The 23,704-nt window shown below is 44.5% G+C and overlaps 2 protein-coding genes across 5 annotated transcripts in view; both read left to right on the forward strand.

The window, feature by feature from the left end:
- The first annotated feature begins 3,107 nt into the window (after positions 1–3,107).
- polr3d (polymerase (RNA) III (DNA directed) polypeptide D) lies at positions 3,108–18,248 on the forward strand. 3 transcript variants are annotated; one of them, XM_056288036.1, is made up of 9 exons: positions 3,108–3,236; positions 4,135–4,326; positions 15,575–15,618; positions 15,719–15,876; positions 16,124–16,248; positions 16,354–16,513; positions 17,034–17,281; positions 17,408–17,560; positions 17,714–18,248. In XM_056288036.1, the coding sequence occupies exons 2-9, from the start codon at positions 4,165–4,167 to the stop codon at positions 17,828–17,830; spliced, it is 1,167 nt and encodes a 388-aa protein (XP_056144011.1). In that variant the 5' UTR covers positions 3,108–3,236; positions 4,135–4,164; the 3' UTR covers positions 17,831–18,248. The 3 variants fall into 3 exon arrangements, with proteins under 3 accessions (XP_056144011.1, XP_056143995.1, XP_056144003.1); XM_056288020.1 differs by lacking the exons at positions 3,108–3,236; positions 4,135–4,326 and adding an exon at positions 13,590–15,239; XM_056288028.1 differs by lacking the exons at positions 3,108–3,236; positions 4,135–4,326; positions 17,408–17,560; positions 17,714–18,248 and adding an exon at positions 13,590–15,239 and having other exon boundaries at positions 17,134–17,250.
- Positions 18,249–19,459: 1,211 nt separating this feature from the next.
- The window catches only part of LOC130126634 (glycerol-3-phosphate acyltransferase 4-like), a 28,494-nt gene continuing 24,249 nt past the window's right edge, over positions 19,460–23,704 (forward strand). Inside the window, exons 1-2 of one of the 2 annotated variants that reach the window (XM_056296276.1) lie at positions 19,460–19,605; positions 20,345–21,045. In XM_056296276.1, coding sequence (XP_056152251.1) covers positions 20,878–21,045 — 168 coding nt within the window. In that variant the 5' untranslated portion in view covers positions 19,460–19,605; positions 20,345–20,877. Of the gene's footprint in view, positions 19,606–20,091; positions 20,195–20,344; positions 21,046–23,704 lie in introns of those variants that run through there. The other variant, XM_056296348.1, reaches the window with a different exon arrangement.

Genomic DNA, 23,704 nt, shown 5'->3' on the forward strand with positions numbered 1-23,704 from the left:
TCTCTCTCTCTCTCTCTCTCTCTCTCTCTCTCTCTCTCTCTCTCTCTCTCTCTCTCTCTCTCTCTCTCTCTCTCTCTCTCTCTCTCTCTCCTCTCTCTCTCCCTCTCCGTCTGTCTGTCTCTGCTCCTCTCTCCCTCTCTCTTTCAGTCTCTCTCTGTCTCCCTCTCACACGTTTCCATGTACACTTACACTAACTCCCTCCCCCTCCCAATCTCTCTCTCTCTCTCTTTTTGTTTTTTTTTTTTGCTCGGGGCTCTGAGCATGATGTTTACTGGACTCCTATGCAGCTGCCCAGAGTGAACGGAAATCTTAAAGCGCCAAAATGGAGACTTTCAACTGGGGTGCAACGCCGTGAGGAACTAATCACTCGTCCACATCAGCATCACGCTCCCGGCACGCACGCACGCACGCACGCACGCGCGCGTGCACGCACGCACACACACACACACACACACACACACACACACACACACACACACACACACACACACACGCACACACCAGTGGGCGGTGTGGTCTTGCAGGGCACGGTATCCACAGACTCTCTTTCCACAGGCACCTCATGAGCGAGGTGACGCGGACCCGGCTGTAGGAATCACACCTGGTCGGGGGCTGTAGTCATGGACAAGGGGGGGAGGGGGGGGACATATGGACAGTTTGTATCCATAAATCACTTTATTCTAGAATGCAATAGCTTATCTGACAAAACAGATGTGCCGGGGGGGGGGGGTCTCCAAGCAAATTTCACAGAGCTCCATCAGTGGTACCCAAAGAAATATACATGCGCCAAATGCTATGCCATATGGGCTTCCTCCACAGGCTACCCACCCCTGCCCATCCGGGGGCAGTAGCTGCTGCGGTATAAGTCCACAGTAAGCAGATTTCCCTGGCATTAATTGTTAAAGGGATGTGTTTTACTGGTTCAACCTCACGCACAAATGAAACCCTTTCACTAAGACGCCATTAGAGATTAAGGGAATAAATCACACAAGACCTTTTTTTCTCCAGATTAGTGGGTCAATAATCTGTCCCCGAAAGAAAGAAAAAAAAATGCTTATGGGCCACAGAATAAAGACAAATGTGAGAACACAACAGATAAAAGAATACCGTGGAAATGCAGACCCCCCGTTCCCCGCTGCATAAGATTCACCATATTTGCAGATAAAAGACTGGCTGAGACATCCAGCAGGACTCTGCAGACACCTCCAGGCTTCACTATTACCCCACTACTGAGCCTCCCGGGTAATTAAACCGCAATCATCCATCATTAGATATGCCAGGACAGCAGCAAGGTCAGGGTGGAAGTGGGAGCATATAGCCCCCATATCTATGACTTTAAAGGACATCATCGACATGGTGCTGGGTTTGTACATTTAAGCGTATTGTAGCGAACTCGGGAGGCAACCACAGGAAGTGCCGCGGCCGAGACGCGAACCCGTATCGCCCGCACCGCAGGAGACGTCGCTAACCGCTCGACTAAAGGGTCGGACTCGACGGCGCGTGGCTAACGTGCCTACTTATCCATGCACGTTACAGTATGGTACATTAAGAACTAGAAACATAAAATCAGGTAAACTACTAATACGACACGTTAGCCCCTAGCTAACGGGTCTGACCCTTTAGCCGAGCGGTTAGTGATGTCGCCTTGTGGTGCAGTACACACCGTATCGAATCCCGCACCGGGCAAGAAAATAACCGGTTATAATCATAATATTATATTCTACCCTCACGTCCCCTCAGTTTGTTAACATTTTCAGATTCATTATACAGACACGTGACACATGTAACGTAACTTACAAGGCCACCAAGTCGTATTTTTTATTTTTCATTTTTGTGTTGTTTTGGATTTCCTCATTCCATATTAGTGCAAGTCTAGTTACTTGAATCAGACGCGTGATTTTTTTCGTACCCGTTTTCCGGGAACTCTGCCTCTGATTGGCTAGTACTCGTTGAGAGAGAGCGTTCACCTGGATTCCGGGAAGACCCGCCCCCACTCTATCTCTGATTGGCTAACCCTATCCCTAACCCTAACCCTAACCTTAACCAACCTAATCAACGGAGGCAGCGAGTACTAGCCAATCAGAGGCAGAGTTCCCGGAAAACGGGTACGGAAAAAATCACGCGACAAGTTGAACAGGAAGTAGATCAATCTGTCAGACTTTGAACACGTTTGAAAGAGTTTAGAGACAGGCTTTCTGCTTTCAAATCGAAGATGGGCTAGGCCTTAATAAAAGACAAAAATGCTTTTTCCCCTTATCTAAACAAAATGCAGTATACAAACAATATCACATGACTTATAAATTCGCAGTTACTTGGTCTTGGAGCCAGGCACAGTAGGGACATAAACAAAATAAGGAGATATAGAGGGGACCGTCAGCTCTTTTCTCTCAGGGTCCTCTATCAGCTCATAGTCACAAATAGGGGTAACGTTTTCTTTTCTTTTCTTTTTTGGAAACATTTGTCTTTTTCATACTTTTAGAGATCCGAAGAAAATTCTTTCTGAAACTTCAAATCAACGTTAAGAAGTTATTGATCATTAAACACCAAAATTTTGTAATCTATAACCAAGCCAAAGATACCGACTCATCTAGTAAGACCAATGGGAATATTTGAGAGTCCCACTCACATGGAGATTGTTTTGTTGCCAATTAGCTGCACATGATGGAGCGCTGCACGTACCTTCCCAAAATATAGCAGCGGTCGAAAAACACGTGATCTGCATTTTCAGTGCAGTACTGCACACAATGAAGAATCCTATGGACATTCTCCCGGACACCACGTGACCAACCAGGGGAATTTTTTTTTTGTAATTTGTGTCAGCTGTGTAAATACAGATAAACACGACGTGAAAATAACGTTCAATCATACGCAAAAGTAGCAACATTGACTGCAGTAACAGAGGGTTAAGGTTTAGGGTTGAGATTTAGGGCTGAGATTTAGGGTTAAGGTTTATTACGACTAAGGTAGCAGTTAAGCGAGGCTGCCGGTCGCCTCCTCTATCACGTGGTTTTCGAGAAAATGTCTGAAGAGCACGCCCCCCCCCCAGTGCGCGGCCAACATCGCTGCGCAATTCTGATCCATACGAAGACACTTGGTTGCGTCACACAGGAAGTGTCACAGCGCCATGCAGCATGCCGACTCAAGAGTCAGCGGTAGCAAATAGCAAGCCGGGATTCCTAAACATTCTCCTAACTATTGTAACCTCCGATTTGTTGAATCCGAAGAAACTAACTAAGGTAAATGATGGGAAGTATTAATTTGTTAAAAGTTTCTCTTCCCCCCCCCCGATTTGGTGAACACTAGTATGTTGTCCTCAGTGGAATCATGATGCGATGTGGTCGTGTGTATTGATAAGTTTGCTGCACTGTTGACTCCACCATGTTTAATTGCCATTAAAATGTTCGTTCCTGGGTTGTCATCTGTGCAGTGCAAGTGGAATTGTTGCGCAAGAGCTTTTTATTGTGTTGGCATAGAAATACTGATTTATATATATACACCAGAGATGATACCATAGAGCTGACGTGTTAACGACGATAAATGTAACAAATTTCCCTTTCTCTACACATTCCATTGGCTTTAGATAAACGTTTGTGACCCATGCACTATTTACGAGGTTGAGACAAAGTTTACTTGAATATTGATGTAGATTCAGTGTTGTACTGCAGTTCAGAGTTTTTTCCCCTGAGTGTTAAGTACAGTAACAAAATTAAAATAAGTTCTTTGTTAAAGTTTGACAAATGTGTTTTTTGTGTGGTGTGACACGTGTGTAGATAAAATTAAAGAGAAAAAAACAAAACAGCCATAGGTTCTGTTGAATACTGGTACATTTAAAACACCAGACAGTGTCGAGATCATTGTCAGCTCAATAACTTTCTTACCTCCCTCAATTAGTAGATACAACAAGTTTGTCCTTAAAAGTTGTTTATTGTTGGTGCAACACACTTTTTTCAAAAATTGATGTCGGTTCGTTTCCCCTGCAAGTGGCAGCTTTGCTTGGTGATTTTGAGTGCTGCACTGGGGCATTTTGCAGATGATAATACAGTAAATGTAAAAGTTTTCAGACAGTCAAATCGGGCAGCAAAGAATTCCTTGTTTTGCACTTGAGTCATTTTTTTTTTCTTCTTCTTCTTTCAGTCACACAGGTTCAACCCCTTGCCTTAAAGGATGGCAGATTCAGGCTCTGGTGACTCTGGTGGTCGACGCTCACCAGCACTAGGAGGACGCGGTAGAGCGTTGCCAGCTGGCGGCCGACTTCCGTCTGCCATCTCTCCGGGCCGCCTGCCCACTATGCGCTCCAGAGACCTTACCCTGGGAGGGGTAAAGAAGGTGAGGCCGGTCCCTGATAGGGAGTGGTGGTATTTATATTATATTTTATTTAATCATCCGTTTTAATGACCTGTTCTACAGCAGCGAAGCAGGTAATGCCGCTATCTTCTAACCGGGTCACTTTGTTGTTCCCGATAGGCACCTTGCTCAGCTGTACTTCTGACGTACTTTCTGGTCTTTGTTTACTTGCTCGGTGTTGTGCAAGGTGTTCATGCATCCTATCAAACGATGCACTGTTGGACTATTCAAAGGAAATCAATCTAAACTAAAGCTTTAAAAGACACGTCCCCTGTGGTGCCGAACAGAAATGTAGCTCCCGAATGATAAAAAAAAAAAAAAGTTGTGAAGGAAATGCTGCAGCAAATGTTTAAATACACATCCAAAGGAGTTGAATCAAGTGCAAATACCAAGTCCAGTTGCACTTGATTCAGCTCCTTTGGATAACCATGACCTGGATGAATGAGGACATTCACAGACATTGAAATGCAGAGTAAATATTTCTATCGTGGTAACGCTTTGATCATTTATGCAAGGGTAGAAAGACCCGCATAAAGGAACTTGCTTGCACCTGCATGTCTTTGTGGAGGCATTTGCATAGTTAATTTATTTAAAACATTGAGCTGTGCCCGAACATCAGGCGCCTTCACAGTTCACACAAAATATGACGCCTTAACTCGACACGCATGCACCTTTTTGGCAGGAACACTAACGACAGTACCGTATTTCCCAGACTATAAGTCGCTGTTTTCTCTACTCGTCTGGTTGGTCCAAAGCGAAGTACCGTATTTCCCAGACTATAAGTCGCTGCTTTTTCTACTCGTCTGGTTGGGCCAAAGCGACGTACCGTATTTCCAAGACTATAAGTCGCTGCTTTTTCTGCTCGTCTGGTTGGGCCAAAGCGAAGTACCGTATTTCCAAGACTATAGGTCGCTATTTTTTTTCTACTCGTCTGGCTGGTCCGAAGCGAAGTACCGTATTTCCCAGACTATAAATCGCTGTTTTCTCTACTCGTCTGGTTGGTCCAAAGCGAAGTACCGTATTTCCCAGACTATAAGTCGCTGCTTTTTCTACTCGTCTGGTTGGTCCAAAGCGAAGTACCGTATTTCCCAGACTATAAGTCGCTGTATTTTTCTGCTCGTCTGGTTGGGCCAAAGTGAAGTACCGTATGTCCTAGACTATAGGACGCTGTTTTTTTTCTACTCGTCTGGTTGGTCCGAAGCGATTTATACAATGTAATTTTGTCGGACTAATACACTGCTTATCAACTAAGGCCACTAAAATGCACTGTTTAAGCTTGTGGCTAAATTGAAAATGCTGTACCACCGAAAAAGAAATAACTTTACTTCTACACTCAATTGAAAAAAAAACGGCAGTCAATTGAGCCGTCATTTGCGAAAACCTGGTCAAGCCAGCTTGGTTTTTTTTAATGCGCGTCTATTCACGCTGTTACGGTACGGGTGCTTGGCGCGACCAAAAAGGACGAAATGATTTCTCACGTTATATTACACAAGTTTTGTTGAATGTAATAGAAATAATAGAAAATAAAAGGGAACATGAACTCAAATTACAGTATACCATTCAAAATTTCCTCAGATTTGAACTGTCATATTTTATTTTCTTTAAGACGTTTGCTGAAAATTTCAATGGAGTCCTGTTAAGGATGTCACTGACTCTAACCATGTTAAATCTGGAGTTATTTCACTGTACAGTTTTTGACAAAATTAAGGGAAAGTCAGATCAAATCACATTATGAGTCATAAGTATCATATTTGAACTGTCATTTTAAAAAAAATCCCCTCCAGTCGGCAGTACGTCTAGCCATTGATTAATTTAAGGAAATTAAATGACAGGAAATGATTAAACCTAAGAAAAGTATGTTAGTTATGAATAAATAACTTGGACATTACTCATTTGCAGAGGGAGAAATCACAAGCGCCGCCAAAAAAAAAAAATCATTGTGGTACATCTGGACAATTTTTCGCGCTGCATCCGCTCGACTTCACTCACTCGCTTTGTGTTCGGAAGAGGTGTAAGAAGGACTAATTCCAGCAGTATGCATGTCATGAACTACTTATGCAAGTAATAGTTTTATCCCATACCAAAGTTGGGCGAAAAGGCTTATTTTTCATTTCTGGAAGGGACTTTGACATTGAATTGGGAATGGTTGCTCACGCTCACCTTCCTGTCCACTCATATTTATCGACATGAATCCCAATTAGTATGATTATATGAAAATAATTGTTGAATTTATACAAGATAGGTATATAATATGTTCGACCTACAAATCTACTACTGTACATCATTCGTAAGTTTCAAACATGTTGAATTAAAAACATCATCTGGTTAAAAACGTCTCATATCCCTTTTTCTTGAAAGACCAACTTCGGTGTTATGGTTGTTATGCTGATTAGGATCTGATTATGCCGCACGGTGGCGCAGTGGTTAGCGCGGTCGCCTCACAGGAAGAAAGTGCTGGGTTTAGGATCTGATTATGCCGCACGGTGGCGCAGTGGTTAGCGTGGTCGCCACACAGGAAGAAAGTCCTGGGTTCGAGCCCCGGGGTAGTCCAACCTTGGGGGTCATCCCGGGTCGTCCTCTTGTGTGGAGTTTGCATGTTCTCCCCGTGTCCGCGTGGGTTTCCTCCGGGGGCTCCGGTTTCCTCCCACAGTCCAAAGACATGTAGGTCAGGGGAATTGGCCGTATTAAATTGTCCCTAGGTGTGAATGTGTGTGTGTTTGTCGGCCTTGTGATGGCCTGGCGGCCTGTTCAGGGCGTCTCCCCGCCTGCCGCCCAGTGACTGCTGGGGTAGGCTGCAGCATCCCTGCGACCCTGACAGCAGGATAAGCGGTTTGGATAATGGCTGGATAGAAGGATCTGATTATAAGCCTGTGCGTATAATAGCTAAGGAACCACCACACAACTCAGTAAACACCTTGAAACGTTGACTTGCTTCAGAGTTGTTATGGCCGATACATGTGGTGGATGGATGTGTAATATGACAAAATAGTTGATTCCCCAAAGATGTTACTATCTGGGCCCAGAATGGCCCATCTACCCAGCTGAGTAGCATATATTAGGGGTGTAACAATCCGATTCAATGGTCCAGTATCATAGATGCAAAGGGAAAACATCGATCTGTATCATTATCTTCAAGATGTGCCTAGGATGTGAACATTTTAAAGCTCAATATCGCCAAACCACTGAGCACACAGATAGGAGCTTGTAAATCCAACCTGGTGAAGCATAGATGTGCATGGTTCATGTTCATAAATGAAAGGTCGTTAAGGGTTCGTTAAGTTAACAGATAAAAAAACATTTGCACCGAAACATGAGAAATTATAGTGAACAACAATAGAGCTATTTTTATTCTTTTTATTAAAAAGAATAGATTGTGTTACATTGAAATGTCTGGAAGAGCTCAGTAATTTAGTTGTCAAATCAACTAAATTACTGAGGCATATGATATCGTCTCATATCGATTGCAGGCCCTTGAATTGAATCAAAATCGTACCGTGGCAGACTTTGTGGTTATCAGCAAATATCGTATCGTTGTCCAAAGAATTGATGTAATATTGTATCGTGATGCAACTTGTGATTTACACCCCTAGAAAATACACCTGATGATTCCACTTCAGTATAAATCGAATCTCTTGTCTAATATGATACACTCTCGTACCGCTTTTACATCGAACTGAGAGCCTGGATTTTTTTCCTGAGATTGTGTTTGTTCTAAGTGGGTCGATGGCTCAAAATACTTAGAAATAAAGTTGTAGGTACAGGACGGAAATCTTCATAAATTCCTGCATGTTGTTTTCCTCAAGCAGTAGGGCTTGGCCACCTGAATTCAGGAAACGGTACATTTTGAACATGCCGCTGGTTTACTCTCACATTTCTTATCTCATCTCGGACTTTTAACTGTCATGTTCTGTTGTCAGCTAGAAGAAGATGAAGGACAGGATTAGGAACAAGTATATCAGAGGGACGGTTCAGGTTGGATGGTTTGGAGACAAAGCAAGAGAGGCAAGATTGAGATGGCTTGGACATGTGCGGAGGAGAGATGATGGGTATATTGGGAGAAGGATGCTGAATATGGAGCTGCCAGGGAAGAGGAAGGCCAAAGAGGAGGTTTATGGATGTGGTGAGGGAGGACATGCAGGTGGCTGGTGTGACAGAGGAAGATGCAGAGGACAGGAAGCGATGGAAACGGATGATCCGCTGTGGCGCCCCCTAACGGGAGCAGCCGAAAGTAGTAGTAGTAGTAGTAGTAGTATTAGTTGTTCAGTTTTCAGCTAGACCTAATAGTTCTGTCCTCCAAACTGTTTCAGTTTTAGTGTGAAGTGAGGAAACCATCATGTCCGCTGGTAAAGTTCTGTAAACTCCTCGCTGTGCTGACAGGCTTGATCGTCATCTCTGAATGATGAAACCCTCTTTCTCACCAAAATCTTCGGATTTACCTGGATTGTAAATCCTTGGCTGGCTGTTGATGATCCCCTTTCAGACCGCCAAATTTATTCAAGCTTTCTTTCAGAAAACACCCTTTCACAGACCCCTACTAAATCCATGCTACTACTACTTTCGGCTGCTCCCGTTAGGGATCGCCACAGCGGATCATCTGTTTCCATTTCTTCCTGTCTTCTGCATCTTACCTACTAAATCCATGCATTTTAGTTAAGTCAGACCTCTAAGTTATGTCAGACCTCTATAAGCTATGTCATCCTACTAATATCTAACTGTGATGGAAATAGTTAATATGGGGTCGTTCACCATCAGCTCACTGAATTGTGGGTATGGGAGCCAGGGAATGAAAAGGTGAGAATTCAACAACTCCATCATCACCACCACCACCACCACCACCTCCTCCCCGCATGTGAAGTAGTGAATCACTACCTTGGCTAGAAAGGCTGTGCAGCACCAGTTTGCTTGCTGTGTTTTTGTAACCTTCACTAAAAAGCCTTGCTCTTAATTATGTCCCGAGGGCCCTCAGCTTCAAGTATTCGCAGCGTTTTCCGTCCCTCGTAGTGCCCCCCCCCACACACACTCCTCGCCAGTTCGATATATCTCAACTTTAATCATTCCACTTCAGAGCATTGCTGCGATAACCCATAGGCCTCTGGCTCCCTTATGGATGGTGGTTAGCCGCGAGAGTCTGGGAAGTAGGGCATAAATGGGATGGTGAGGGAAGCGATTGAGAAACACTAGCCGGCAGAGCTGAAGGAAAAGGACCAGTAGCTGTTCGTTGTCGTGGTGTCACTATAGAGTGAAACCGGCGTTGTATGTAACGTAGCAAGTTGTTCATGTTTAAGAGGGCTGTGGGGCCTAAACACGCTTCACCAGTTGTTTGATGGCGGGGGGGGGGGGGGGTCCTTGCAGAGGTCATTGATACTTGTCCCCTGCTAGAGGAACGTATCAAGAGGAGACGGGCTTAGGTTATGTTTGCCTCCAGTCTGGCAGAGAGATGGACACCATGCTATTTTAAATCAGAATCAAAATGGCATCCTCTTTTTTTTTTTACTACGTTATTAATCCCCGTGGGGAAATTCGTGCTCTGCGTTTAACCCTTCCTCGCTGTGTAGCTAGGAGCAGTGGGCAGCCGCCGTGCAACGCCCGGGGACCAACTCCAGTTCCTCTTTCCATTGCCTCGGTCAGACAGGAGTATTAACCCTAACATGCATGTCTTTTTGATGGTGGGGGGGGGGGGGGGGCGGAGCACCCGGAGAAAACCCACTGCAGATACGGGGAGAACATGCAAACTCCACACAGAAAGGACCTGGGATGAACCCCAAGGTTGGACAACCCCGGGGTTCGAACGCAGGACCTACTTGCTGTGAGGCGACGGCACTGGGCCACCATCTTATAAAGGCTGTATTCTTGTGAGCTTCCTATTGAGCCCAAAACCATTAACCCTGAAAAAAAAAAGTCTTCAATGTGAATCTTTTGGCTGAAGTACTTGTGTTTACCAATCAATTCAACAAACTCCAACCGGGTTTGTAAGCCCACAAAACATTTTGTTTGCACAGCAAAGTAAATAGTGGTTTAGCAGAGGCATGGGGGAGGAGGGGGAGAGATTAATATGTTTAATCAGAGAAGGAACTGTTTGTCTGGCTGAGCGGTTTATTCTCTGGTGGTTGGCTGACGCCATTCAAGTAATTAAATCTTGATTGTCTAAGGGGATAGGTCCGTCACATCATCGTCTCTTTCAAAACAAACATCTGGGAGTTACATGGCCCCTAATTTCCTTGTCCTTCTTCCTCATTTGTGCAGTATTTGAGCACTGCGTGTGGATTCTGTCAAAATGTTGACTGGTTATCACTGGTAAAAAGTTGCTAATGTCCAGAGCTGCAGACATTTCTGTTCATTAGGGTGTTAACGATCCATCGATCCGGGTCGATGTATGGATTCAGTGGCCAGTGATCCAATATCATCTACGCAAAGTGAAAACATTGTTCCGTATTGCTTAGGTTGTGAACATTTTAAAGCTCGGTATCTTTAAACCACTGAGCAGAGACAGAACCTTGTAAATCCAAGGTGATGAAGCAGAGACGTGCATGGGTTATGTCCATAGTTGAAAGGTCATCAAGGGCTCATTAAGTTAACCGATGAAAAACATTTGCACTTAAACACTTTATAGTGAACAACAGGAGGTCTATTTTTATTCTTTTTCTTAAAAAGAATAGATTGTTTTTTACTTAAATGTCTGGAAGAGCTCCGTAATAAAAATGTCAAATCATATTTTAGTTGCAAAGCAACTGCTTGTGTTAAATGGGCATGTGATATCGTCTCATATCGATCACAGGCTCCTGAACTGAATCGAAATCGAATCCGTGGCAGACTGTGATATCAGAAAATAGCTAATCGTTGTCCAGAGAATCAATGTAATGTTGTATGGTGATGCAACTTGTGATTTACACCCTTAGTATGTATCCCGGTGAGCCCATCTGCAATTAATAGCCTATAAAAGGGCAGCTGGAGAGTATCGGGGTTATAGAGCAAAATGGGAGATATGGAGCTGCTGCTGCTGCTGCTATCTCACCACTGTCTCCGCATGTGCCGGTGGGGTGGGGTGGGGTGGGGGGTTCTTCAACTCCTATTAACAACATAGATAACAGAATGTATTTGCACTTGTTGGCATTGCACTTTGCCTCTTACTTCGCCTGTATATGATCAATCCTTATATATATATCTAAAGATTGTTGTATATTCTATGTTAAGTACGCTGAGAGAGCCACGAAACCTGAGTCAAATCCCATGTATGTGCAAACCTACATGGCCAATAAACATAGTTCTGATGTAACTGAAAAGGGGAAGAATGCACAGTGACCAGTAGTGACCCATGACCAATAATGGACTGTCTTGTTAATAGCCATTCAACTTCGTGGCTACTCATAATTGCCTCCCCCTCAAATGTTGAAAAGTTGATTAAATGCAGAGGTAACTAATTAATGGGCACATTACATTTCCATATATAGAAGGCTGGGGGTAGCCAACGTAAGCCTGTTTTAATTGTAACACTGTTCTGCTACAAATTATAACCATACCAGCACACAGTCTTGACGGGGTAGTATTTACATACACATTGGCCACGATGTCGCTCGCCTGCATAATAATATAGTTATACATGAGGAAAAAAACAAAGTATACATCACAAAATATTTATTTTTGATTGGCCTTCACCCCATGGGTGCTCAAACCTTTCGGTGGGTCGAGCACCGCAGCACCCCCGGGTTAGGCGCCTATGCACTACAGTGCCCAGCCATATGATTTGCTTTACCTTGTATTTGGCTTTCAAGTTGCCCCACTTTTTTTGGGGGGGGGGGGCTGCATGGCAGTCACCTGCCCCTCCAACCCGGTTTCCTTCACCACCTACCTGTAGGTCCTAATTAGCTTAATTCGCCATACTCATTTATAATAACACGATAACCCACAAATATTACTCCCAGCCTGATGACTGCATTCCCTCCTTGCTGACTGTTTATAACCCTTGCCTCTATTAAGGCAAGTTAAGGCAAGGGTTTCAGTATCTGTGACTGAGGTAAACTTCATTAATGATATTCCTACATGTTGGCAGTATAATGATGCTCAGAATGAAGTAATAACAAATGCAAACGCTACAACGTTAGCGTCACTTAGATCATTTTACAACAGCAGTGTAAAGTTCATAGTTCACCTATGGGTTTAACATATTGTTGCGTTGTCCCCCGAATTCGCTACAATATTGCCTATGTTCAAAACATAAGCGTCTGTTACATACAAGCAAGTTATGGCAAAATATGGAACACGCTTAATAAGCAACGGTATGATGATATGTATCCCTGCTCGCTCATGTTGATTTTTTTTTTTTACCTTTAAGACGTTTTTTTTAAAAAAAAAATTTTATTGAACAAAACATATAAACAAGAAATTATTACATCACAATGGGACAAAAAGTAGTTACAAAAATATAAATTATTTCAAAATTAAAATTTACGTATCCATAAAAAAAGAAAAGAAAAGACAAAATAAAAAAGCTCAAGATACAGGATTTAAGTTAAATTATATTCTTCACATAGTCTTCTGGTTTTGCTGGCTTTAGATTCATACATTCTTTTAAAGATTCTAAATAGGATGAAAGAAGTGCTTTGAATACACTAATGTTTGGACGCTGGTGTGCAAATTTGGTACAATGAATATGAAATTTAGCAAATATTAATAGAAGGTTGATAATATAAATTTTTTCTGAACTTATTTCCTCATTTTGTGACAGACCAAATAAAACATGTTGGATGTCCAGTTTACAAGAAGAGTCAATTTTGTAATTTGTGAGATTATTTAGATCAATCCAAAAAACACGAGAGTAGGTACAATCCCAAAATAAATGACATATGGTTTCATCCACATTGCCACAAAAGGAACAGAGTGTGTCAATATTAATCTTGTATTTTACAAGAAGGGACTTGACTGGATAACATCTGTGAAGCAGTTTAAATGTAACTTCTCGTACCTTATTTGTAATACAATATTTTCGTGATAAAATCCAAGTGTTCCTCCAATCTATGTCATTATACATATGATTCCAGTAGAAAACGGCTGCAGGTTTAGAAACAATGTCTCTCTGAATAATATTTCTAACGCATTGAATAGTGGCTTTATCACTTAATAAAGGACACAAGTTACCAATATATGTGTCATCAGGAGTTAAACCTGGAATAGTACAACTTTTACCTTTAGGAGCAGACAACAATAACCTTCTAACTCCATCTGATATTGCATCAAATACAATAGAATATTCTCTTGGTGTAACAGGGAAACCATATACAGAGAGAAATTCTTCATAAGTGAAAAGCTGACCATTGGCATTCAGTAGCTCGCTCATGTTGATTGTTTCCATGAACGGCCGAATAGCGCGTCGCTTTATAAACGTTGCTGCCGCAAGGAATTGTGGGAGGGCATCCTCTCGTTTCCTTTCGTGAACAATGGTCCGGCGTACCCTACGCTAAAAGGCGTTAAGAAAGGAAGCGTCTTTCTTTGGCTCTTATCATGGCTGCCACTTAGTTACTTCCGGGTCATTTCACTCAGGCCACCTTCCTAAACAAAAAAAAGAAAAACACTATTCGAACGCAGCCCGGGTTTTCGCAAATGGCTGCCCGCTTGGCTGCAGTACTGAGAAGCTAGCAGCCCGCAACCGGCGGTGGTCTTAAAACGAAATGCCAAAGAGAAAGAGCTATACTGCGGAATTTAAACTGCAGATGGTTAAATATGCAGCCGAACACGGCAACCGGGCGGCGGAGCGACAGTTTGGAGTCAGTGAGAAAATTGTCAGGGACTGGCGCAGGGCAGAGGCGACGCTCGGCGAGATGAGAAAAACGAAGAGGGCCAATCGCGGTCTGAAAGCTCGCTGGCCCGAGCTGGAGGGGAAAGTCCGCGAATGGGCACTGGAGCAGCGGGCTGCGGGCAGAGCCCCGTCGACGGCGCAGTTCCGTCTCCGAGCCCAAGCGATCGCCAGGGAGATGAATATCGACGATTTCGCGGGTGGGCGATCCTGGTGCTACCGCTTCATGCAGCGCAGCCGCTTGTCCATCAGGGCACGCGTGTGTCCGACGCGGCCGCCGGACGTCCGAGCCCAGACGGCCGGTTTTCGTGCCTTCGTCGAAAAGGAAATCGCCGCGCACGACGTGTCGCCGGATCATATAGTTAACATGGGCGAGGTGCCCTTCGCTTTCGATGTGCCCACGAGCCGAGGTGTCGCGCGGAAGGGCCGGAGGAGCGCGAACGTCGCGACGACCGGCCGCGAGAAACTGCGCTTCACGGCGGTGCTGGCGTGCTGCGGGGACGGCAGGAAACTGCCGCCGATGGTCATCTTTAAGCGGAAGAACGTACCAAAAGACGCGTTCCCGCCCTCCGTGGTCGTGACCACGAACGCGAAAGGGCGGATGGACGAGGAGACGGCGAGCTCTTGGCTAGCCAAGTGCTACGCCAAACGTCCAGACGGGCTCTCCAAAACACGCAGAGCCCTGCTGCTGGTGGGCGGCGGCACGCGAACGCGCGTCACGGCACGCGTCCAAGACCTGATCCGAGCCTGCAACTCCATACCTGTGCTGCCCGGGGGCTCGACTAAGTCGCCGCTGCCACTCGACATCACCGTCGGCCGCAGTTTTAAGGCCGCCTTGCGTCGCCTGTGGGAAAGGTGGGTGGTGGACGGGGAGCGCAGCTACGCGGAGACCGGGAGGATGTGTCACGCCACTTTTAAGGACGTTGTGGGGTGGATCGACGGAGCGTGGGCCGCGGTGACAACCGACTCCGTCCTGTCCGGCTTCCAGAAGGCCGGGCTGATCGGAACCGATGCCGTGACGGGGATGGACACGCCGCCTCATCTCCCCTGGGGGTTACACAGCGACACGGAGGGGGGAGAATTCAGTCGGTTGGGCGATGCAGATGAGGCATGAACTTTTATTTCCTTAATGTGCTTTTGCTTGTTAGATATGCCCAGTCTGCATTTTCTATAGGCTTTTAGTGTCGGTTCTGGCGAATCAAAAAGCACTTTCAAGTTTGTTTATTGCGGAAGAATGACATAAAAAAACGAAATATAAATGCGACTTATACACCGAAGCGACTTGTAGTCTGGGAAATACGGTATCTATAATTTAAAAAAAATACATGTAAAAAGCTATAAATCTTGCCAAACCTTGGAATGTCACCCCGGGATCAAAAGATTGTTCGGATTTGGTGCTGCTTGATGTCTCTTGCTTAATTTTTCCCCCTCTCCCCATTTCAGAAAACCTTCACTCCCAACATAATCGGCCGAAAAGCCAAAGAAGAGTAAGTTAACCAAAACCAAAAAGAGGACAAGAAAATTGCTTTGGCAGAATGTTTTCTTTTTACCTGACTCTTGAAGAATAAAATGTGTCTTTCGTTCCAGACTAAAAGTTGAGAGCGGATATAGAAGAGAGAGGAAGGATGGAGAGCGGGGCGGCAGGGGTCAGCGGGATCGAGGCAGGGGCCGTGGTCGCCCAGAGATTATCCAATCCCACTCTATCTTTGAACAAGGACCATCGGAGGCGTCGATGAAAAAGAGAGGTAATCTCTTTTTCACCCTTTCGACCGGTTACCCAGTAACCGCATAACGTTGCTATGGTTGATACTTAGTGATGATTGTTACTGAGTTAATAATGTATTATGGTCTGCCATGGCAGTAACATGTGTATCTCTTGGCAAATTTAATGTGATTTGTTAATAATAATAATAATAATAATATTTATATTGCGCTTACAATGTGTGAGTGCTGCTCTTGTAATCTGACGATTTGTTCTTGAATTTTACACAGGCGCTTATGAGAGTGAGAGAGATGCCCCGGCTGTGGGTCCCTCACCCATCATCAATATCAAAAAGGAGAAGAGAGAGACAGAAGAAGAAACCAAGGAAATTCTGCGCAAGCTGGAACGAGAAAATGTAAGTAACTTGGTATAGATGTTAAATCTTTTATAAGAAGCTAAAATTTTTTGTTTTTTTCCTCTAGCTTTTTGTAAAAAAAAATGTTTGCTGGTGTTGTTACAGTTTATAGATGATCCTTATTTGAAGAGTGAGGAGAGAAGCTGCCCTGTCCAACTTCCCCTTGCTGTATCAGGATGGGGATTCAAGGAGGAGTTTAGTGAGCCTTTCCCAAAAATTGAGAAGGTGGAAGAAGACACTGATGTCATGGAACCTACAGTCAAAGGTAAAAACCCACTTAAGGAGTCATTAAGGTTGATTCCCTCAAGGCTGAAATCTGCTTTACCCAATCTGTTCCTCCTTCTGGTAGCAAGAACTACAAATGAGGTGTAGCAGCATTGCCGCTTGTGTGTTTTTAGCTCAGCAGTAAACAGTTACCATCCTTTGACCAAAGCTAACACAAGCAACGAAATGTATAACAAACTATATTGGAATGCTGTTCTACTATAATATGGTAGTTTAGCTGTCCAACAGAAGCATCGCCACATGGTCATGTTTCACTCCCTATTCCTGCTTAAGTAAGAATGTGTTTTTGCTTCTGCACCAGTGTGCGTCAAAAATCTCAACAGCAATGTATGGAGTGTCTCCAACCATGGTAAAGATGCCAATTCGTATTATGTATCCTGACTCCATGGTCCAGATAGATAAATCATCCCAGATTTCAGGTCTAACACTTATCACACTTTGACTAAATGTGTCTTTACTCACCTGCTGTCACCATATCAGTAATGGTGTTCTCTTCCCAGTGAAACAGGAGCCAATTGAAGCAGAGATTAAGAAGGTTGAGATGAATTTTAAGCCTCCACCACTCCCCGACCCTGAGAATTTGCCTGATCTTCTGGACAGATGGAGTCTGAGCAAAGACGAGGAGCTCATTTTTATGCAGCTTCCTGATTCCCTACCCGGCCAGCCCCCCACCAGAGAGGTCCGGGTAGTGAAGACCGAGGTGCAGCCAGAGGACGGGCAGTCAATGCTACTGAAATCCGAATCTCAGGTCGATGCCTTTTCCATTGGCTATAAATGCCAGAATATTGTTGAGTTGTGTGTGTGTGTGTGTGTGGGGTGTAGCTTTTGCCTACTTCAGTAAAATATAATAATAAAAAAAAATTGTTTGTAACAGGAAGAGCCAGCTGAGGAAAATAGCTGCCACCTGAATGATCTGCAGGAAGGTCTCGTGGGAAAGATGTTGGTGCGGAAGTCTGGCCGTGTGCAGCTCATACTGGGGCATATCATACTTGATGTGTCATTGGGAACACCATGCGCTTTCCTCCAGGTGATGGACATAAATATTGCATCTATATGCATCTTATCTATCCATCTCTTGTCTTTCTACCTCTCAGCTGTAGTGTCTTTGTCAGGAATTTTCCAAATATTTTTTTCCCCGTTTATCCTTCTGACGTGGTTTCTTTTGCTTTTTTTCCCTCAGGAACTGGTGTCAGTTGGGACACAGGGCCGAGTGGGTGATATGACTGTGTTGGGGCACATCAAACACAAAATGGTTTGTTCTCCAGACTTTGAGGCTCTCCTAGAAGGCAGAACCTGATGGCCTGTAGATCAGGGGAAGATGAGCCTACTTTCCGCTCTTCGAAGGAGGGGTCAAAGGTGATCATGTACTACATTGCAGATCCCACAGTTTGACAATCTGTTCACTGTTACTGCGCAAGAACTGTCCCAGAGGAACCCAATATCCAAACCACAAAAATGTAGCCGTTGTGGATTGCATTTCAGCATACATTTCAAGGATGGCTATAGGCCGAAAAAACATTGGAAGTCATGATTTTCAATAACACCATTGTTTACATTTTTATTTTATTGCAGGATGAACATCTCACGGTATATTCAATCTTGGCAAATTTCAGCATTGTCTCTTATTTGAATGACCTTTGCAATACACTAGAAGAAAATTGCTGTTACTGTACATTGATGTAAATGTGTGAATAAACTTTAACTTTGTCCTCCCATTGCATGATCTTGTGACATACTTTGCTTCCTTTCTTAAAAAGCCCCCTTTTTAACAAATTAAACCATTGAGTTTATTTTTTTCCGTGCGTGTTAAAGGATCATGCTCGTTTTACCTCATTCGTTACAAGTTACTTCCATTTTGCAAAGTGCACTTAAATGAAAGGTTTTTTTTTAATGCCTTTTTTTCCCCCCTACCCTCCAGCATCGGTTTCCATTCATGCCAGTGCGAATCAACTGCGTATGCAAATCAATTTGAACAGATTTGAAATTTTGAGATTGGCCGTCCATCATAGCGGGCTCCCTTTTTAGCACGATAAAACGCGGATTGGCTTTGAGGCGTGTTCCGGGGCGGTGCGCATTATCTCGCAACGAACTTTGATAAAATAATGAAACAAAGGCGATTAAACGCTTATTGTGATAGATTACCTGTGTCGAGCAAATTCAAATCTGCAGGTTGGTTTTCATACTGACATGAATGGAAACCCAAGGCTGCCTAGAGGTAAGGAGAAGCGTGTCCAGTCATCTAAAGCAGGGTGGTGGTGTGCTGTGGGACATAATCGGGACTCGGGAGTAATGTAGAGCATACACGATCAGTGGCGCCCCCAAGGGGTGGCCACGGCCACCCTGATACTATCCCTGGCCCCCCCAGCCACGAGTCGCGTATGCAGAATATGCTTCTGATTATGCATAATATGCTTCTATCTGATATTTTACATTAGGTGCTGTTCATTTAAATCAATAATATATATTTTTCTTAACTCTCATGTTGACAGTTTTCAACTAGCCAGTATACTACAACAGCATTGTAAACTAATAAAACACGTTAGTCCCTAGCTAACGGGTCTGACCCTTCAGCCGAGCGGTCAGTGATGTCGCCTTGTGGTACAGTACACTCCGTATCGAATCCCGCACCGGGCAAGAAAATAACTGGTTACAGCATCATAGAATTCCCGAAATTCAGCCATGGCTTTTGGTTTTGGTGTGCCACCCCAAGATTTTCAGTGGCCCCATTTGGCCCCCCCCTATGAAAAATTTCTGGGGGCGCCACTGTACAAGATTTGAGGTAAACGGGATAAAAACGTGAGAAAAAAAAAACACCGGTATGGTCATTTCACTTTAAATGTTGGCTGCTGCTGAACATTTCTTCGGAAGAGACTTCTCTTCACCGGCAGGTGTCGGGCCAGATATGACGCCGTGACGAGCAGGCTGCCTGGTCGGGGCCACTGGGTGGACGTCTGAAACGTTCCCGTCCGCACCGAGTCGTCCCGTTTGTTGTCCGCCGGGTGGAGTTAGCGCTGCCATGGACGAAGACGAGTAATGGTCAGCGAAACCTTTGCACCGGTTTGCACGGCGAAGGTAAGGAGGGAGTCGCGTTGTACGAAAACACCGGACGCGTGTGTGTGTCGAAGGCGACTTCGACGTTTACCGCAGTCGGCGACGAAGCTTGCGGAACGGGCTGCGTCGTAGCGGCGAGCTTAGCTAGCCTAGCATGATGGGAGGCGGCGGCGGCGGCGGCGGGCGGGGGTCGCCGCTAGTATCCTGTGTTTAGCATAGACGGCTAGCCCCGAGCTAGCTTTAGCGCAAACTCTCGGCAGTTTCTTTTTTTTTTTTGCAACAAGTAATCAGTCTCACGATCTCACGTCGAAGTTTATAACGCCGGCGTCGGCACCAAATTGAGCTTGTTTTTTTTTTTTTAAGGAAGACTTAAACCGGCCCGTTAACGCCACATACTGAAAGACGAAGACACGTGTAGTTGCAGTTGGGATGGAGCCCAACTAGCCGCCGTGCCCCTACACAGGAAGGGGAGGGGCCTCCTCTCGCTTCTGTTGTTTTTGTGATAACGGCGACTCTCACGTTAACGCGCATATAGGCAGCCACGTTCCCTCTTGTGAGTCGCCCCGTCTTCGCACTCTCGGGCGACGCCCGGCTCCGCGACGACAACGAGGTATCAAATAGCCGCGAGTGGAAAAAAAAATGCCCGCGGTTTTATTTGCGGGACATTTTCGCAGCGCGGGGTCAGAGAAAAGAGGCGGGGATGGAAGAGGCCGTGGCGTCCCGGTGCAGGCCTGACCCTTTTCTTTGTGTCTCTTTACAGGTCCGTGTGACACTCGGCAGCCGGACCCTTGGGTCGTTCCCGGCGGAAGGAGGCGCCCGCTGAGCGCCCAGCTGGTCTGGTCCCCCCCCCCCCTTGAAGCCTCGACACGCCTCGGTGCAGCTGTAGGCTTTTCTCACGCGAAGGATACCTGGCACGGGTCGAGGGTCCCGTTTTGCTAAAAAAAAAAAAAAACCCAAATTTTGTGGAAAAAGTGGTTTTCTTTTCGTTTCGGAATTTGAAGCGTCGGCCAACTAAATAATGCTGCTAGATGTGGGGAAACAATGCAATGCCCTGATATTGCCCGAGAGGGCAACAAGATTCCCACCAGTATAGAGATGGACCCCCATGTCAGTGGGAGAAGTCGCCTGGTGAACCAGACAGCTTAATGAGGGCCTTGTTCTGACAGAAGAGACTTGGGGCCACTTGGGGCCAAGACTTGAGGTACTGTCCCTTTGCTGCTGCTGCTGTTGACCAGCCGTTAGTTTTAAAAATTGTGGAGGAAAAAAAATATATCCAATCTGTTGGTCTTCAAGATGGGTTTGTTCTTCGACCCTTTCGACAACCTGCTGTGCATTCTCCTGGGCATCTCCTTCACGGTTTGGTTCACGCTACTGCTAGTCTTCATCATTGTGCCTGCCATCTTCGGTGTGTCCTTCGGCATCCGACGACTCTACATGAAAACATTGTTAAAAATCTTTGAGGTAAGAGCTGGTAGCACAACCATCAATTGTTTTTTTGTTTGTTGCCCTGATAAAAATGAGAGAGCATAGGACTGTAACTAGTCAAGTTGATGTGAATGCTTGATTGTTCCCCCCCCCTGCATGTGAAGTATAAGTGTTCACTGAACCATCATCAAAAGTAATCCTTTTCCACTGTAGTACATTTACATCAAAATGCTGCATTTCTGCACTAAATCAGGCCTGGGTTGACACTGAGTTCTCTAATGTGTATACCCTGTTTCCTACTGCTGCACAACATCCCCGTAACAGCAAACTGTAGTGCACCAAAGCTGTAGCCTCTCTGGTTTGAAGACAGCCTTTTTTATTTCAGCCATACATTACTTTTCTTCAATTTCAGTCAGTAGCTGTTGCTTCCACACCTGGAGGGACGGTTGATTTGATCCATGACATGGTGTCATTACATCTAATTCTGATGCAAATGCTTATTAGAGTTATCCACTTATTGTGTTTGTCGCTGGAACATTCCTCAGGTACAGACTTTAGTACGTCCTTTGAGTTAATGGCTGTAATAGATTATGTCATAGACAGAGGGGCTATCTCACCACGCCACTATGACGAGACAAAATGCTGGCCAATACTTGGTTTCTCCTGCCATATTGATCCATTAGAGATACAGGGTTTTGCAGTTTACTGTGGTGTTTACTGATTGAGGTACACTGGCCAGAAACAACAGTGTGACTTTCCACAAGTAAAACGTGCGTAGTTTAACATTTCAGTCTTTCCTGCTCAATGAGCTGAGATTACTGTAAGATGGAACCTTAGAAGAAACCAGACGGCTATCTTGTCTCCTCTTATGCTCTCTGGCATCGACTCATTAAAGCTGTCATCACATTACAGTGTGTTCCTCTGAGAGCAGAAAGTTGTGCCAGAAATAAGTGGACCAGAGGGAGGTAGGAGAGATGTTCATAGCTCACGACTCCAGTAGCTACTGTCACATTTAGAGAAAATGTGAAGCAACTGATTTTGTGTAAAGATTGTGTGAAGTAGAGGGCATGCAAGTGTTTGTTTTTCACGACTTGGCTGCTACATAGTTCCAATATGAAGAGCACGTTGCGCACCAAACTTTATAGTGTTTTCTACAAATACTTTTTTTTATTGATATGCTTAATTCACCGGGATGTTTACCCCACTACATAGCATGGGTATTGAGTGTGGATTTGGTTTAGATGGTTTATCTTGCTGAATATGATCCACCAACGTTATCTGATTGTTGTCCCCAATTTTTTCTAATTTCTGAAGCAATTTGGGAGTGCCATAAAATCACATTATTTCCTGCTCAGTTTAACCCTGTGGGTGTGTGGAAAAAATCCTGCTTCCAGCTCTTTTTTGGATAATGATTATGTAGCTTCACACCTAACTCCAGAACCATTTGGATGCATGGTTCTCACTACACTTTGTCCAGGTTCATTGACTCAAAGGAAGAATACTGGTGTGCTCTGTCTCTACCAAACTGGAGAATGTGTTACCGTCAGCCATAGCTGCATTTTAATGTAATGGCTGAGTAATACCACATATCGTGACGAGGTTTAGAGCCAGTCATCGAGGGACACAAAGAACATAGTTTTAAAAGTATTTCAACTAGAGAAATGAGCTTAATTACAGATGATCACCACAAAATTTTTTCAATCCTTTGTAAATGGGCTTCATGGGGTCTGCCTCCGTCTTCAGTTAAATCACATTGTGAAAGATGGCAAAAGTGGAAATGTGTTTTCACGAATGGCAGCAATATGCTCAACATTACTGCCATTTTCACAATGCATCTGAAGTCATTATCCCTTTTGCAATTTGCATTGAAAAACTGTGGGTATACATTAACTGTTCTGGAGCATTCATATTGATATTATAAGCCATTATCGTCGATTCCTTGGGATTTCATGGAGATTGAATCACAAGCGATGTGTGTCTTTTGTTTGTGTTCCCCTTTAGAAGAGTAGATGTGTGTGAACTGTGGTCTTAGTCTGCGTCTTGACTAAAGAGACTCCTGAACAGCAGGCCTCCTCCCCCTTTTTCATCACATCTCATCTGTTCTGCCTGTTGTTGCCACGGCAGAAGGGAACACTTTGTCCCATTGCTGCTTCCTGGTTGATATGACCTCAGTCTTTTGATATATTAAAGAGGATGTCAATTTGCTTTTACTACTTTTATATATCATTTGGTAGAGTTGGATAAATTCTTTCTGAGTTGTTTCATGCAAGGCTGTTCTGGTTGATCTGCCATGTGCAGTCAGCACAATGTGTACGCTACCTCAGAGTTCAGAACATCTTTCCCTACATTTGGAGTTGCATGGTAAACACAAATTAGTGATTATAATCTCCCCCACATAATAATCCCCTTGATGACCTGTCATGGAAATGACAAAAACCTTTGTCTTTTAGAACGGTTTAATTAAAGTTACCTATTAATTACTGGCACCCAGCAGTGTGGTTTCATGCCACGAAAGAGCACTACAGATGCAATATTTGCTTTGAGAATGTTGATTGAGAAGTATAGAGAGGGTCAGAAGGAGCTACAGTGTGTCTTTGTGGATTTAGAGAAAGCATACGGCAGGGTGCCCAGAGAGGAGGTGTGGTATTGTATGAGGAAGTCGGGAGTTGTAGAGAAGTATGTAGGAGTGGTGCAG

Source organism: Lampris incognitus, chromosome 1 (genome assembly GCF_029633865.1).
Source record: "Lampris incognitus isolate fLamInc1 chromosome 1, fLamInc1.hap2, whole genome shotgun sequence".
Lineage (NCBI taxonomy): Eukaryota > Metazoa > Chordata > Actinopteri > Lampriformes > Lampridae > Lampris > Lampris incognitus.

What these genes read in the sequence shown, in the direction of transcription:
- polr3d (XM_056288020.1), top strand. Translation starts at nt 14,007, where the DNA reads ATGCCAAAGAGAAAGAGCTATACTGCGGAATTTAAACTGCAGATGGTT. An exon ending in GCAAGCTGGAACGAGAAAAT is followed by an intron (nt 16,249 to 16,353) that starts GTAAGTAACTTG and finishes GTGTTGTTACAG; the next exon opens with TTTATAGATGATCCTTATTT. An exon ending in TACTGAAATCCGAATCTCAG is followed by an intron (nt 17,282 to 17,407) that starts GTCGATGCCTTT and finishes TGTTTGTAACAG; the next exon opens with GAAGAGCCAGCTGAGGAAAA.